This window comes from Ruditapes philippinarum, unplaced genomic scaffold, assembly GCF_026571515.1.
Source record: "Ruditapes philippinarum isolate M1 unplaced genomic scaffold, ASM2657151v2 ctg3266_1_1_1_1, whole genome shotgun sequence".
Classification (NCBI taxonomy): Eukaryota; Metazoa; Mollusca; class Bivalvia; order Venerida; family Veneridae; genus Ruditapes; species Ruditapes philippinarum.
The window spans coordinates 108,010-120,640 of NW_026854510.1; the positions used below are offsets into that span (position 1 = coordinate 108,010).

The following is a 12,631-nucleotide window of genomic DNA, read 5'->3' on the forward strand; positions in this document are numbered from 1 at the left end:
CCCTCGGCAATTGTTGCAAGTTTGACAACTAAAGCTGTCGTCTGAAAAAATGTGTTATTACATAAAACACTTATTTCGATAGATCATTAAGACATTTAGAAAACTCATTTTCAGACCATCATGACATTTTTTGCTATATGGTCAAAATTAGTTGGTGGTCCAATATTCACACAATTGAAATATCTTATGAGCAATTGTATGTATGGCGGCTCTAAGATACTTGCCATGAAACGCTACTATACGTTATTATCATCTTCGTTTCTATGAAATATTTTTAAACAAACAAAAAGTGCATCGCGAATTTAACTTAACACCGCTCAAGCCGGTGCAAGGGGGCGTGAGGGATGATGCACATATTCCTTATCCCTCATGTACAGACTCAATCAAACCGAGTCTGCAATTCTCTTGTAATTTAGTTGTGATTAATGCTTCTGAGGGTTCTCATTGTCTCCAGATTTTCATAATTCTTTACATTTTCAACATCCTCAAAAATCCTTTAAAGGTCTTATTCAAGTAAGATTTTTTAAAATTATTTTAAATTCATGAACCTACTAGTGTCGTTTTCCCTAAAGGAATTATTTCCCAGTAAGATCTTGTAACCCATCTTTCTAGAGCTGGGAGTCAGACAAATTACAAGAGCAGTGCTTTCCTTAGAAAAGGTAAAATTATTGAAACTGAAAAAATTACCAGGGAAAAAAAAGATTTTAGATATACATTGCAAATTCCTCGGACATAACAAAACGGTATTTGACTGACAACACTGTCGGCACTAAAAACTGTCAAAAGTTTTTTTTTAATCTGTTTAATTAAAGAAAAATAAAAAAAAAAACTAGTACACTTTTTATCATTTATATTTATGCCTTAAATTTTGAGTAGATTAAAATACACTTTAATAATGTATAAATTTGTATTTGTAATTAAGTGTAAGAATATAATTATAAAGGTACTGTACTGTGTGTAAAACCACATGCACCAATTAAAAAGACTAAAATGATAATTTGTGAATATTAAATTTAAAAAATTGAGTGAATCATAATTTTTTTGTGGTGATATCCTGCAATACATTTTGTAAGAATTATCATTCAGGTGCTTCACTTCGGTAAAGGATAATATAACCTTCAAAAATTAGATTTTAGAAATTATTAGTAAGATGTGCAGAATTTCTTTAAAAGGTCATTAAATGTGAGGTAACAGGTCTGACACTCGAAGTGTTACATTATTCTAATATTTACCCACCATTTTCCGTTTTTTACTATAATTACTTGTATTTTTGCAATGTGATTAAAATGAGCCGCGTCATGACAGAAACAACATACACGTAATGGGTTTGCGACCAGCATGGATCCAGACCAGCCTGCGCATCCGCGCAGTCTGATAAGGATCAGGATCCATGCCGTTCGTTTACTACTTACTCTATTACAAGTGTAGAAACTGACAGCGAACATCATGAATCCTGATCAGACTGCGCAGGCTGGTCTGGATCCATTCTGATGGTCGCATACTCAGTATGTTGGTTTTGTCGTGACACGGCTCAAATAATATTGTATTGTATTTTAAACTTATCTTCATACAATTAGGGTCACAATATCCTTGCATCAGTCCCCCATTAAACCTTCAATATAATGTTGTTATTGAATTCTGATAAATAACTCACTTTGTAAATCTTATATGTTTACATGAAGCGATTCTAATGAAGAAATGAATGACGAATGAAACATTTTTGTAATAATTATCATGGTGACAAACGCACTGTTGGTAGAATATGAGTAACCGGCATGAGAGTCGCACACATAACTTGATATATATAATACTTTTACTTATATAAAATATTGACAATAATGCCTCTAACGTGTCAGTCTAGCGCAATTAACTCCGAATATAATCATCATGTGACATCACGTCTAATACTGTCTGTCCCACATCGTAAATATCCTGTTATAATCATATATTTTACATACTATAAACAGCTAGACGCTCATTAAAAACCTAGCTAGCTACACACAGCGTCCATCGGTAATATGTTTGAGTTTCATTATAAGTCACTTTATTTTGTAGTGGACTGACGTGCAATGCAAATTTTGAGTCTTTGTCATAAGTTATGTATTATACATTCAGGATTTTCTTTTCAAAAGATATCAATATTAGGCATAACATTTGAAGTCTCATATAAAAATATATAAGTGCTTTACGTCAGGCGAGCGTGGGAGTGACTTAAGATATTTGGATTTGACATCGATGTTAAAACAGATCGTGCACACAATTTGTTGAAAAGTTGTACACAAAGACAAAAAGAAAAATTACTTTGCTTCTTCAAGCATATATTTATAAGTATTGTTTACTTTCATAAAAGAAAAGAACAATAATACTTTTGATTAAATATTTACAGTCACACAGTAGTTACTCAACAAACCTTCATATATCTACAGTGCCTACACTACACACGACAAAAATATTAAAGGTCGGTACTAAAAACTATAAGTGAACAGCTAATGAAAAAATAATCGCAATATCATTCAAATTATAAATTGTTCATATATGCTGCATCCAATTATCAACATCAAATATATATTTCAATAAACTTCGCGCATGAATTTTTCTTTTCTACATTCTATCTAAAATTACGTAACTTCATTTGCATGTCTTTCCCACTCATAATTTTTCATACCTAACATACTTTATATATAGATGTCTATTTATCTATAAGACTTTTGAGAGATCAACATAAAAAATACAATTGCAGAAATGAACATCTAGCACTTATGTGGAGTATCTTTAGAAAAAAACATGTCAGTTCCTAGTGAATGTGGTCCTTACTTACTGACCATCGTCATATACCCACGCCGAACCATTTACATTTATTGATTACATGTTAAAATACGTGTTAATCAACCATGGGTATCCGACCATGCTTACAAACATATTTATGTTAATAATATTAAAGCTAGATAATAAAAGTTTAGTAGAAAATTATAGCATAAGATGAAGTCGTTTTATATAATCTGGCAACCTCTAACTGGTGTCAAACAGACTGACTGGAACTATAAACTTACTGCAGTTAATTTTTTAATACAGACTGCAGAGAGCAGCTATATCCTTGATATTCTGTTTTTCGGAGCGTCTACAAATAGATTACAAACCGTACGTAAACCACAAAAAAAAAAGAAATTAAGAAATTTAGTATACGACCCTTCTCCATTATCTTTTTTAAACATCTGACCTCCTCGTCGTCAACATACACACACACAATTATTTTAATACTTTGTACATCTGTTAGATGTTATTCTTTCAATATTGTCAGATTCGGACCAACTATTCATTTGAAAAACTGGAACACATAGTTGCCATTGATTTTAAAAATGATTAATCAAGAGTCTGGATGTACAAGAACGTCTATCATGTCATTTACCACCTCTTCCTGTCTGTCAGGCGCAGGAAAAACATCCGGTACAGGCGCTTGCTCGTTACCAGGGGATGGCTCCGGAAGTTCAGATACTTTTATTTCAGGAACGTCATTACTATTAAAGGTTTTATTGTCAAAGGCCATGGAATAAGTATTAGTATTCTCTGCAGTTGGAGGTTTAGTTTCCCATAAAGAAAGATCCATTTCCTCATTGTCAATATCATTTTTGTGGAAGTGATTGTTAGACGGAGATTCGCCTCCGTCTGGTGGCAGGAAGTGACGTTTTTCATTCGTCAATGGTGTAAACGGTGCTGTTCCACTCATCTCATACGAATTATTACGATTTTTACTGAAAAGTAACGTTCACAAGTATAAAAAAGTATCAAATTATATTCATGTACAGGTAGTTGCATTTACATATCTGATTCAACAAATGATATTAAAGTAGGCAAAGCTATTGGAACGGAAGCACTAACTAAAAGTCAAGGCCTAGGTAAATTGATCTAGAGGTACACAATCATGTCTCACACAAGTTTGAGGCTAATTGTTTTATCTACATATTGCAAAACTTGAACATTTCGTTCTCTTAATTCTGATAACTAAATAAAACAAAATGGCTGCAATGAAACTGAAAAAATGGCGTGTATATGCATTTTATTTATTTGAATTATGTTCTTTTTTAAGAATGCGCGTATTGGCTTTAATCGGACAAGCCCAAGTAAGATCCCACTTTGCTTTTACGTATAACCATATCTGATGTTATGCATCTGTCAAACTCTATGCGGGCTACTTTGATTAAGACACCGGATGTACTAAAATGTAACACGAATATTTAAGATAAGATATCATAGGATACTTACGAACATGATAATATGATTGCAACAATCACAATTAAGACAACACCGACACATGACCCAATCACAGCTGCATCTGAAATATTTTAATATAACGTTAAAAGGGCCCTTTTTTACACCAATTCGGAGAAAACCTCAGGAAATCGAAAAAATTGCTGGATATGATGTTTTATATAAATGAATAACTTGAAGCTTATAAGGGTTATATATCAATTTTACGATTGCATTTCGTTGACATAAAATAAGTTAAGTTCCTTTTATAATCACATGATTTAAGAACTCAAATTGATGTATTTAAAAGGTTACAGATTGCACAGACACTTGGGGTTTGGAGCTCAAAACGCCTTTAAAATCGAAATAAAATACATATTTGTCAATCCCAGCACATGTACTGATCATATATATCAAAAAAACTTAATATAAGCCGTTTTGAAAAAAATTCATATTTCAACATCTATAATTATTATAGATGTTGAAATATGATTTTTTTTCAAAACGGCTTATATTAAGTTTTTTTTTATATATGTGATCAGTACATGTGCTGGGATTGACAAATATGCATTTTATTTGGATTTTAAAGGCGTTTTGAGCTCCAAACCCCAAGTGTCTGTGACAGATTGCAGGATAAAAACGATAGCGTAGAGTATATACTAGCATTTTTTCCCAGCACGCTGACTATTCAAGATATAGAGGATATTACATGAGAGTAGGTTCAATACTGAATTTATTGAACAGGTTGAATAAACTTATTACATGCGTGCCTCAAGAATAGTTTTTCATTGACGTGCCTATAGTGTAACGGGTATGTGATAAAACTAAATAATCAGTACTTACATGGGAAAGTTGTTTTGGTTCCCTTTTGCTGCTTATCCCCAGTGGAATCTTCTGTCGAGCCTTGGGTTGGTTCTGTCGTGGTACCCGATGTTTCTTTCGCCGAAGTAGATGTCGTAGTTCCCGATGTTTCTTTTTCAGTTGAAGGTGTCGTAGTTTCCGATGTTTCCTTTTCAGTAGTTGATGTCGTAGTTCCGGAAGTTTCCTTTTCAGTTGTAGGTGTCGTAGTTCCCGATGTTTCTTTCTCCGTTGTAGATGTCGTAGTTCCGGATGTTTCCTTTTCAGTTGTAGGTGTCGTAGTTCCCGATGTTTCCTTTTCAGTAGTTGATGTCGTAGTTCCCGATGTTTCCTTTTCAGTGGTAGGTGTCGTAGTTCCCGATGTTTCTTTCTCCGTTGTAGATGTCGTAGTTCCGGATGTTTCCTTTTCAGTTGTAGGTGTCGTAGTTCCCGATGATTCCTTTTCAGTAGTTGATGTCGTAGTTCCCGATGTTTCCTTTTCAGTAGTAGAGGTCGTAGTTCCGGAAGTTTCTTTTTCAGTAGTAGATGTCGTAGTTCCCGATGTTTCCTTTTCAGTGGTAGGTGTCGTAGTTCCCGATGTAACGTTTGCTGTGGAAGATGTCGTAGTTCCCGATGTTTCTTTCTCCGTTTTAGATGTCGTAGTTCTCGATGTTTCCTTTTCAGTAGTAGATGTCGTAGTTCCAGATGTTTCCTTTTCAGTTGTAGGTGTCGTAGTTCCCGATGTAACGTTTGCTGTGGAAGATGTCGTAGTTCCCGATGATTCTTTCTCCGTTGTAGATGTCGTAGTTCCGGATGTTTCCTTTTCAGTAGTAGATGCAGTAGTTCCCGATGTTTCCTTTTCAGTTGTAGGTGTCGTAGTTCCCGATGTTACGTTTACTGTGGAAGATGTCGTAGTTCCCGACGTCTCTTTCTCTGTTGAAGATGTGGTAGTTCCCGATGTTTCCTTTTCAGTTGTAGGTGTCGTAGTTCCCGATGTTTCCTTTTCAGTTGCAGGTGTCGTAGTTCCCGATGTTTCCTTCTCCGTTGTAGATGTCGTAGTTCCCGATGTTTCCTTTTCTGTAGTAGATGTCGTCATTCCCGATGTTTCCTTTCCCGTAGAAGATGTCGTAGTTCCCGATGTACTGTTTCTAGTGGTGGATGTCGTAGTTCTCGATGTTTCTTTTTCCGTAGGAGATGTCGAAGTTCCAGGCGTTTTCATTTCTGTAGTAGAAATCGAATTTCCCGATGTATCATTCTTTGTGGTTGATGTCGTAGTTCCCGATGCATCCTTTTCAGTAGTAGATACAGTACTTATCGATGTTTCCTGTTCTGTGGTAGATAGCGTAGTGGTAGCCGATGTTTCCTTCTGTGTTGTTTGCTTTGTTGTGTTACCCGATGTTTCCTCGCGAGTTGTTGCCGTCGTGGTGCCCGATGTTACTTGTGTGGTAGAATCTTTTGGTGTTTGTGTATCGTTCTGCGTTGATGGCTGCGTTAAAGTTGTTTTACTTACTTGTGTTGTGGTATCGGTGGATGAGTGTGTGCCTGTCTGAGTCGTGGTCTCGATCGTGGACTCAGTCGTCTTTGGGGTGCACAATGTTGTGTTAGCTGTCGCAATTTGTGTAGTAGATGTCGTATCTGTTGGTTTACTGGTAGTTTGTTGTTCAGTTGTTGTAGATTGTGAGGAAGATATGTTCTGTGTTGTTGCTTCTGTTTGTACTGGCAATGTTTGTGTAACTGTTTGTGTAGTTGACGGGCGAGTCGTTGTTTGCCCTGATGATTGAGTGGTTGATTGTGTTGTATGCTGAGTTGTTGTATTAGTTGATGGACCGGGGCTAGTGGTTTGTGTAGTTTTTATAGCTTCACACGATAACGTTACATTGTTTGAGTTACCTGTAACCATGAAACACAAAAAAGACATTACATGTACACATTCACGAGTGTTCATTAATTTTAGAAAAGTGCCATTAAAATAAATGTGATTTAAAAATTGTTTAATTGTTAAATTTGAATCAAACTTATACGTGTAAACTAAATGTGAAGCATCAATAATAAATATCATTTTTCAAGACAGAAATTATATACAAATATTAATCATAATATACATGTACATGTACATGTTTATTTTTTATTTTTTTGAGAAGGGAAACAGTCTGAGTTAGTTACAACTTAATCGTTACTCTATGTGCATATTTTTATTACGACTTTCAATTAAATTAATCTGCAGAACATCTTGAAATGAGGTAGAGAAGAATTATTTATACTCATATATACCCGTAGGATAAATAACCCAACAGTAATCATATAAATAGCCGTTCTCTGGTGGCGTGAGGTCACGTGATAACGTAAAAACAGCTTGGTTTCCTTGAAACGTTGTACTGATATCGGAACAAGATATGTTGTTTTTTCTTCTGGTAGTATTAATGTTGATTTGTGTACCACAATCCGTCATATTCGAAGGTGTATATGCGCTAATTACTAAGCTAGAAAAGAAGACATAGTTTCATACAATATACTTTATTATATCTTAATTAACTAACTTTTAAGGTAAAGAAATACTATTCACTTCAATTTGAAAATAACTTTAGCTGAATCGACTTAAAAATATTGTCTTTAAGTTCTTGTTATATAAACAGAGAGATAAAAATGACATTAAATAAAAGCATGTACCTGGTGCTTTGAGAGTTGTCTTGCTCTTCTATGTATAAGGTACACTTGCAGGAGGACGCGCCATCTGGCGGCATTGCAAAACGTGCAGACGACACATCGAGCAAAACGAAGCCTGAGCTGCTAGCGAAAGAGTTGTAACACATCTGTGCAACTTAATAATAGAATAGAATAATGAAAAATGAATGTATTTATTTATTTATTTTTGTTTATGTGTTTTAATATCTTTAAGGGACTCCACTGAGGTTTAAAAGCCCAAAAACATAACATTTGAATTTCTTACATAAATGAGCTGGGGCACTTTAGACAGAAATATAATTATGCAAAGAAAGTTAAGAAATATACTTTGAAATAATTAAAAATCGTGTTTATATGCTTTTCTTAGTCCGATTTGAGTGAAAAGCGTTTAAACGCTTTTCATTTTGGGTCATTTATTTACAATGCAACTAGATATTCTGGTAAAACGGAGTGCGCGAATGATCTGAAATTTTGCACAAAGATTAGAGGTCTAAACCTACATCAAATGGTACATTTATATGGAAAAAAATTCAATCCCATCATATCAAAAAACCTCAGTGGAGTACCTTCAAACAAAACATTTAGAATGATGAACCTATGTAAGTTTTTACATGTACAAATATAATAGTGTTCTAGCACGTGCCAACAGTTTTGATATTGTTATGAAATAAGGTATAAATGTCCTAAAATAGCTAAACCAATGATTTAATTTTCAGGAGAAAGGATTACCTTCACTAGGATTCGGTGCTCCTTGTTTACATGTTGTATTTGGTCCATTGTTCTGACATTTACATACCATACAAACTGTAATATACATGTATATAGAGAACCATTACATGGCCGAAACCGGAAGTAGTTTTTGCCATGAATAGAGCCAGACCAGTCAGTCTAACCAGGCGCTTTACTGTTTACTGACTAGCTGTAAAATTTACATTGATATCCCTTAAGTTGATAAAAGGTAAAGAAATAGTTATTATGGCCTATTCGTTTATTAAACTTTCCCTATAAACATGAAAAGAACTTCGTCATCAGTACAAATGTCCTCGTGCCTATGTTGGAAAAAGGCGTAAAATGAAACAAACAAACAAACAAATGTCCTCGCAAAATAAACCAATGCGAAAGCCCTTTAATAATAACATAACTGTACATAGTAAATGTAAATGCAAATTTCATAATAATTTATGAAATAATATTGTATATAATGTTTCAATATTTACTTAACAAGAAAAAATTAAGCAGGCCTGTTTTTTTTACACAATCTAAGCTGTAATCTGAAGAAGAACATAATGACTTTATTTTCTTTTCATACCATATTTCTGCTTACTCTTATGAAACGTCAATAATCGTATTGAAATTCGTAAATGAAAAAATAACTATAATTATTCGTTAAATGCACTGATGAACATGTGCTGGATAATGGAGTTTTAAACTTTCAATACATTCAAGTAGCCCTTGTTTTATGTACAGTTTGAAAATCCCAGTATACCCTTTCCACTGGTCACAATAAATGGAGCGTGATTGATTCCTGGGCAGAAATGTCGTCTGCTGACAATATTCTTCATTAAATATTCATTTCATTCATTTCATAATGGCCCACTAACAGGTAATTTTGTCACCAATAATTTATTTATAGATCGCGGCTGTCAACATGTAAAATCGTCATAGTTTTCGTATATCATGATACAACGGGCATTTTTAATACGTATCATATCAAGTCTTTGTGCTTAATTATGAATAAAATTATGATGTATTTTGCTCTAGAACATTTTATTATTTGTTTTATATGTAACTTGGACAATGTATATCTCACACTTGCAAACAACATCCGCATATAATTATTTCGTGCTTTTGTTCTTACTTATACTTAATACTATAAACGTAATTATTTATTGAATTGCATACATTCAACAAGAGACCAATTCACTTTAAAGTTCGTCTATACATGACAATAATAATGTCGCAAGTATATAACACACCGTTCGCAGAAAACAACTAAGATGATGACGGTTTAATTAACATACAAGATAAAACTGCACTTAAATTATTTCAATACTCAAATCTGGCAATTATATTACCTATTTACTTTTTTTACTCAATATTGATTTTTTTTTAGAATTTTCAACATTAGGGTTAGACTGTACATTGTTATACAGATCAATCCACGAGAAAGAACCTATTCAATTATTGATTGTGATTTTTACTACTATTAAATGAAGCCAGAGAAAATAATAAATCACCGTTATGTTGGGAACTTGGGGAAACGTCTTTTAAAGTCATATTATGGCTCAGATATCCATATTTATTAAATTCTTTAGAAATGTTCAATATACGTTTAATAATGTTTTGATAATGAATTTAGAGCATTTTAGATGTTGAACATCGGATCGTACAGTAATGTGTCAATAGTATTTTGACTTTCATACAAAATACTCATTCACTAAAATTAAAAATAGCCAAGAAATCAAAAGGAGCAAAGATAATTCATGGTTATGGCAAATGAGTATTTCTTATGAAACTGTAACAAAATACCAAAAATATACAGTTTGAGAAATAAAAATAATAGCATGTCTGGGGCATAATGTGCCTTTAATATTGAAAAAAATCGTCGCAGTACTTAAACAATTAAAAACTAGACAGTACAAAATGAACTGTTCAATAAGCAATACAATATACCACATCCAGTGTAAACATCAATACAAATGTATATACCGAAGTTTTTCTCTCAAACAAACCAAGCAGGACGGAAAAAAAGTTTTGTCAAATAAATACTATGACTTGTTAAGAATATGCTATTTCAAACAAATAATGAATACATGACTGTACCTATAATTGAAATTCAAATCAATATTAGTTTTAGAAATTCCTTTATTAAAAAAGATGTTTAACTTTTACAATCTTACACATAGATTTAAAACAACAAAATGCAAACCTTGAAATATAACTGCAAGTAAAAGAACTAACGCCATTTGCGCCATTGCAATCCGTGTAAAAACTATTCCAGTGGTCTTTTATACAAAGCACATGTAGTGCAATATTGTAAATAATTTATTTTTCTCCTACACTTGACACAGTTTCGAAACAATCGGCCAAATGTCCTGCAAATGACCACACTACTTAAACTGTTAATCCAAAGATTAAGGCGTGGTTTTCGAGGTATTCCGATCGCAAGTCGTTAATCCAGTAAATATCATATTATATCAGCGTTACACACGGTCCAATTCCACCGTTCCTTCGAGCAAATACCTTCCGATCAACAAGTATGATATGATAGACTTTAAAGACAATGACATTTAAAAGGAACGGTAGATCCTTGATAAAAATAGTCGATGTTGGACTCGATATTCTGATATATGATATAGATCTATATGTATAATCGAGATTAAATAATTAATAGGTTTAAACAAAAACAACCGATATATACGAATGTTCAGCCTGGTCTTTGTGACATTCTTTTCATATCTATATATAGTAAGGCAGACGACTTAAACATGCACAGCGTTTCTTCCTGTTCTTCTTGTATGGATGACGGACACAATTGGCCTTGCTTGTATTTAAGCGTGTTTTTACGTGCTTTTATTTATTGATAAATACAAGGTCGATTTAACCACTATGAATTACTTTGTAAAAAATATAATTACATAATAACACTAGGGAAAAACAGAAAATGCGGCAAATAGACACATGAAGGTTAAGTCGAATCATGGTGCATGCATTGAAAAAACATTTGATTATTTTGTAATTCATATAAGGAATGTCTGTCTGACAAAATGAATAAAAGAATTTAACGTCATCGATTTATAAAATATTTCAATGGAATTATAAGGCTTGTTTAAGTAAAACCGCAATCAAAACTTGTTTTATTCACGGTACACGCGCGCGTTCATTGACCGATATATTCGGTGAAACATAATCTTGAAATCAGATATACTTCAAAATCATGAATATATAATTTTGTTTTCAGCGATCATTTAAAGAACAAATATTTTGTATTGTTAGTAGTGTCAACTAGTTTGTATTGTTTACACTTCCAAAACATTTTAATTCCCGTTGTTGAAAATGACCATTCCTATGTTTATGCTAGGCCTTTTGTTTCAAAGTTGAATGTGCATGAGTAAGCAAGTTTTTATGACATTCATATGCATGTATATATAAGTATGCAACATTTCGACAAATATGCATCTGACAAATCATTTTTACATTAAGACATTAGTCGACTTAACTTTAGTTGTGCATAATTTATATTTGCAAAATAAAGGTATCAAAATTTAAGCGTCATATAATTAAATAATTGAACTTGTACTGTCCTTTTTTTCAAAACACTAGGTCCCTTGCAACACTAAACACTTATTACATTTAGTTTGTAAATGTATGTATATGATGCCCGATCGATATAAGACAACATCTTGCCCCTGTCAAGCATTGGCCATCAGTTTATCGTCATCAAACCTCTGTTCCCGATGATTGATCATGCTGGCCAATTCATTCGCCGCTCGATTCCTTGTGCATCTAGAAAGACGCATATCGTCCGTGAATTCCTGACCTACAGCACCAGCGTAAGAAACGAGTATCTCATTTCTATAACGCTGACCGAAACTTGGGAAACTAAGCCATTCATAAACACATGTAGGCCCGTGCGTCCATTGTAAGAGATTCCAGTCCAAACCATAAATTACCCGCTTCCCATTGGCCATGTACGACCATACAAGTCTCTATTTAAAACGTGCATAATGTTACGTTGTCGCCAGACGCATTGCCGGCCATCATCGAAGTCCAAACATAATTTAGATTCATTAGTGAACAAATTGTGTCTAAATTGACAGAGCCTCTAATTCTGGTGATCCAATGCCGACACCAACCGGTTTACTCG

The 12,631-nt window shown here is 33.6% G+C and overlaps 1 protein-coding gene across 1 annotated transcript; it reads right to left on the minus strand.

The window, feature by feature from the left end:
- Nucleotides 1–2,559: 2,559 nt before the first annotated feature.
- LOC132740321 (mucin-2-like) lies at nt 2,560–11,250 on the minus strand. Its single transcript, XM_060728195.1, has 7 exons — nt 10,694–11,250; nt 8,494–8,568; nt 7,750–7,900; nt 7,354–7,562; nt 5,089–6,972; nt 4,261–4,330; nt 2,560–3,749 (listed from the first exon to the last, which is right to left on the minus strand). Exons 1-7 carry the CDS (start codon nt 10,737–10,739, stop codon nt 3,365–3,367), a joined length of 2,820 nt encoding a protein of 939 aa, XP_060584178.1. The 5' UTR covers nt 10,740–11,250; the 3' UTR covers nt 2,560–3,364.
- Between the last annotated feature and the right edge of the window lie 1,381 nt (nt 11,251–12,631).